General features: G+C 38.5%; 1 protein-coding gene across 1 annotated transcript; it reads right to left on the bottom strand.

Annotated features, from left to right (window-relative positions):
• Nucleotides 1–2,575: 2,575 nt before the first annotated feature.
• Nucleotides 2,576–4,997, bottom strand: LOC121999355 (homocysteine S-methyltransferase 2-like). The gene is made up of 6 exons (XM_042554046.1): nucleotides 4,943–4,997; nucleotides 4,384–4,445; nucleotides 3,376–3,548; nucleotides 3,164–3,293; nucleotides 2,683–2,886; nucleotides 2,576–2,632 (listed from the first exon to the last, which is right to left on the bottom strand). Exons 1-6 carry the CDS (start codon nucleotides 4,995–4,997, stop codon nucleotides 2,576–2,578), a joined length of 681 nt encoding a protein of 226 aa, XP_042409980.1.
• Between the last annotated feature and the right edge of the window lie 360 nt (nucleotides 4,998–5,357).

Genomic DNA, 5,357 nt, shown 5'->3' with positions numbered 1-5,357 from the left:
CTACTCTTTGCTTGTTTTGATTGATAAGACAAGCTTTGGAATGAAAGTGGAGTTAAAGCATGTTTTGGAGCAACCTTAGAAGAGGAGCAAAAGTTGGGCGTGCCCCATGGCATGACCGTGTTCCCCACTAGAGCCCAGCCACGACATGGTTGTGCTCCACAGGCATAATCATGTCTCTCACACAAGGAGAGTCATGCCCAGCCGATGCCCAAATAGGGGCGACCGTGTGAATTCACACGACAGTGCCTCTTACTTGGAAGTAGAGCCATGCTCACCAACAACCAACTGAGAGGTGACCGTGTGAAATCACACGATCGTGTCCCCCTTCCAGAGTCGAATCACGGTCAAGGTATGCCATATGGCACGGTCATGCCAAAAGTCATGGTCGTGCCCCCTCACCCATAGCGACACACCATGGTCATGCTTCCAGGCACGACTGTGTGGCGGAGAACACGAGGAGGTCATGCCCCCTCGCTATAAAAGGAGATTTGTTTTTTTTCTCCTTTTCACTTATCTATGGCTTGGGGCTCCACCCCTTCCTTGGAGAAGGGTTCTGGGGGAACTCTAGAACTTCTATCTTCGCCAATCCACATCATCCGTTCTCTTCTGGAGCAACGAAACGCCTCCAAAGATGTCAGACTTCAAGGATAAACATTCTCTTTTCTGATCTATTTTCATATATTGAGTTGTAGTTTGCTATTTTCTTCATCCTTTGGTTGTATTCCCTTGTAATGGAGTAGATTATCTGATTCTTATTATGTAGGGAGTATTTTTTTATGTGTTATTGATGTATGAACTATGTATACGTCATTTCCTTGTTCAATGAAATGTTTATGCTATATTCTATGTGTGTTGTGTCTAGTACATGTTTGATGAAATGTGTGTATAGCGTATGCATGTGGATTATGGTGGATTGGTCACCTTATAGAGGAAAAACACTAGATTGTAAAATCGTGGAGTCCTGTAATAAGAGGTAACTCTTTAAGTAGACTTTCTAGAATAATTCTTTTGCAAGGAGATTGATTCACTATAAAGGAGTATCCAATTAGAGTTTAGAGGGTTTTTCCCGAATTAATGTTAGGAAGTGATTTTTGTAATCTAGATTTGTATGACTGGGGAGCCCTATGACAGAAGGTAACCCCTTACCGAAGTTTCTATGTTAATTACCTCTCTTATTTACTTGCATTAATCTACCGTTTGGAAGTAAATCAGATAATTCTAGAATTATATGACCGGGGAGCTTAGGGTAACATTTTAACTAGATTTTTTAGAGTTACTTCTTTACTTAATATCGTTAGAACTTCGGTAAACTCTTTGGCGCAATCTTCGCAGAGTTGAGCCGAACTTTAATTAGAAACCCTATAAAAGTGTATGTATGAAGGTAAAGAGATGAACAATACATAGGGACACACTACAAGAAAAAAGTCAAACAACAACGGTTTTTCACCGTTGTCGTAGGCCATTTTGAACTGTTGTTAAAGGCCGTGTTATTAAAAGGGGTGGCAAAAGACAACAGTTTTTAATCGTTGTCTTTGAAGGCAAAGACAGCATTTTTTACAACGGTGAAAAACTGTTGTCTTTTCCTTCAAAGACAACAGTTTTTCACCGTTGTCTTTGAGCTACCTTTAATAACAGGGTCTTCAACAACAGTTTTAAACTATCTACGACAACGGTGAAAAATCATTGTCTTTTTTAAAAAAAAATAAAAAAAAATTAATACACAATTTTCCAATATTATAAATCATTCAAAATACTAAATTTCAAAATAAAATTTAATATACAATTTTCTAACATTCAAAAATAATATTTATAACATTCTGAAGAAATTTCATAAGCAACCAACAAAATGATAACATTTTTAAAACAAAGGTAGAACAATATAACACAAGATTTTCTACTTAGATGTCGGTGAAGAGGAGGGATTGCAGCTCCTAGTGCTCCTTAATTTGTTAAAGTCTCTTCATTTTTTTAGCTTGTCGGCATTCTTCCCAATACTCTTGAGGACACCTAAAAAGAGCAGAATGAAATTATACAATCCTGTGCATAAGAACTATGTAATTCTAAGTGGTGGATCATGTCTGTCACAAGTTCGCCACTATTTTTTTTGACCATTATGCACAGATTGTAGACAAGCATGAAAATAAGCAGAACCATAAATATAAGCGAATAAAGGATACCTTTCAATCTTCGAAATCTTCTTTTCTGGTTGGCCCGTCTCCTTTTCCTCTCTTCTTTTGTTAACTCTGCCTCTTCTTTGATGTTTCCTTTTCCATGAAAAATCTCCTCAGGGGCAAGCATAGCCGCATCTGAGACGGCCAATGGAGCAACCTGCAAAACCATTGTATTTCAGTGACTCGAAACTGTTTTTACCATAAACTAAAAGACAACTCCAAAAGATATTTTTACCTCTTCCATTGCTAGAGCAGGTACATTGACTTGTATAGACATATCCTCAATAACCTACATCATAACTTATGGTCAATCAAGAAATAAATACTAAAATATGAAGTCACAAGAATATGAAGTCACAAGGAATACAGAATATGAAGTCACAAGACTGAAATACTAACTAAGATCAATAAGTTGTCAAATTTTGTATCAATGATGGATTCCTTCTGAATTGAGCATTAAGCTTCATTCCAAACAAAAAGAGAAAAAGAATGACTGTACAATAGGTATTACCTTCTTAATAGAGAGAATTAAATTGTGGATGAATCTAGGTGCAGTGCAGTTGATTCCAATAGCAACGACTTTGTTGCATGAATCAGCCAGAGAAACACATTCAGCCATAGAATCTCCACTAACAACATTGATCCCATCCTTCGAAGTGAAAGAAAACCAAGCTGGAATTTTTGTGTCACACTCCAAAAGAAGTTCAACATATGCCTGTAAAAGAAGTCATAATTAGGATCCACTAAAAGGAACATCTTGAGCAAAATAAGAATCTCAAGTCTAGGGTTCCACTAAAATCAAGCTTCTTAATATTTGCAATAGATTCTTGTAACAAACTCTGTTCTGAATTTCTGTTTTAGCTAAATCCTATCCAAAGCCTCAACTATTTGTGCCATTTTACTCTTTCGTATTGAGTACCCCAAGTACCTAAATGTGCAACGAAGGAAGAGCAGGAACCATTGCTTAGCTCTACAAATACATCAAAAGATACTTGAGCTTCAAGTTTATTTGGAATTGTTTCAAAAGCAATTATATCAGCTCCAGCTTCAGAAAGAACCTCAAGCCTTCTCCTGTGAAAATCTTTGACGATTTCCACAGTAATTTCTTGGCCATAGTTTCCACTACAAACAGAACAATCACATGATCATCTAATGAAGACCTCCATATCATACTGTAGTCCCGAGCAGCATTAACAAGATGCACCTGTACTCAGAACCATCTGCTAGATATGCTCCATAGCTTCCTATTGATGCAGCAACCAACACAGGACGCTGCTTCAGGTTGATTGCGCCCTCACTGAATCCATAGCTTCCTATTGATGCAGCAACCAATAGCAGGAGGAGGGGGGCACGATTTTTACCGTAGCCTTCGAGGTTCTATAAAATTCACAACTCGCTATAGCATATTTATAAATTATAGAAGCATAATGAAACGATCCTAAAAAACCCAAGATACTACAAAATACACTACAGAGGTGAGAGTGGCACTGTTCCGAAAAGCAACGACCTGTCTCTTTGCCCTCCCGCTTAAAATGCTTGGGGGGGAGTAAGAGTTGTCAGCAAGAACGCGCAAGTTATGATTCTGACAAAGTAGATGTCAGCTTAGCTCTAGATCAATATAAATGAAGAAAACAGACAGTACAAAGAAGTAACAAAATCTTCCTCTTTTCAAAGAAAGAGCATAATGCAACCAGAACAATACCAAACAAGCATACCTATGAAGAAAGTGGCTAATCTTTTGAGACGACTGCACAATATATAACGTGTTGACCCTTATCCTCCACTTGGATCCTTCCACACTTCACAGCATTTACCTATCCAAAGTAAGCAAGGTTCACACCTCACCATGAAAAATCATAATTTATAGCAATAGAAGAACAAACGCTTCCTCATCAACAACACTGATAGGGCTTCACAAAATTTAGTCACGAACCCTAACTAATAGTCAAAAAAGAGAAGGAAACTCATTCTGCTTGTCATCATCAGAAAGCCACCGCATGTATAAGAACAAGAAGACAAAAAAAAACATTTTTTTGTAAAATACATAATAGTCATAAGGGCGCCTTTGAACTCCTCCGCAAAGAGATCCACAATAGTCTTGCCGGCCCACCTGTTCTTAACCTATATTGACTCAAGCGTTAGCTCAAACTTACGTGAAGCATCAAAATGAAAGAATCGAGCGAAGAAAAGGATACAGGTCTATTTTGTTTACGTGCTCGTCGTCCCCCTCATCATCGAGATGGACCGAAAAAAAGATCCAGCATCCATCACTATCTGAAAACAAAGACAGTTTTTTAAGTCATAAAAACTGTAATGGAAGAAGAATGATGGTACAAAAGAGCAAGTTAATCACAAAAAGGGCAAGATAAACTAGCAGATTGCATATCTGTTAAGAATAACACTTCTATTCTTGATGAGCAAAGAATTCATCTAACAGTATACTCACTGCCGCACAATACAGGACGCCCAAATGCTAATTATTAACAGATCAGCAATCAAGATCAATTGTTTAGGCAATCGGAGGATAGTATCAAAATTCATCTATCTTTTACCCTAAATCTACGTTCGTCAGAAGGAGTCACTGAAAACAACCAAATGGGATCACCCTCCATGAAATCCAAAACATGATTCAAATCAACATGAAATAAAACTGAAGTATTTGTGGCTCATCAAACAAAATCCGACTACCTTAAAGCCAAACGAAGCATGGGGTTGGATCGCTTCTGTCTCAGGCGTGCCCTTTTAGGAAGGCAGGGTCGCCAGGGGGGCACTGAGGAGGGCGAACTGCTGCATCTCCAGATCGTTGATCTGCTGCTCTCGGTCCATCTCGATGATGAGGGGGACGACGAGCACAAGGAAAAAAAAAGGAGAAGGGGCAACAGGTTTAGGGCTTGGAGAGGAAGGAGGAAAAAAAACGTGAAATAGGTGAAGAGATCATAGGTTGGACGAAAATCCTTAGGGATCGAGAAGGTAAAGGGGGGAATGCGGCGGCAAAAAATTTCGAGGAGAGGGAAAGAAAAAACGCGGCGGTAAAAAATGACGAAGGGAAAAGACGGCGAAGGAAAAAAAATAAGGGTATTCAACAACACTTAATAGACAACGGTTTTCAAAAATCGTTGTCATAATCCTAAAAAAAAACGCACATAGACAACAATTTTCAAAAACTGTTGTCATAGCATTTAAAAA

The sequence above is a fragment of the Zingiber officinale genome, chromosome 7A (assembly GCF_018446385.1).
Source record: "Zingiber officinale cultivar Zhangliang chromosome 7A, Zo_v1.1, whole genome shotgun sequence".
NCBI classification, from domain to species: domain Eukaryota; kingdom Viridiplantae; phylum Streptophyta; class Magnoliopsida; order Zingiberales; family Zingiberaceae; genus Zingiber; species Zingiber officinale.
This window is presented reverse-complemented; position numbering and strand designations above follow the sequence as displayed.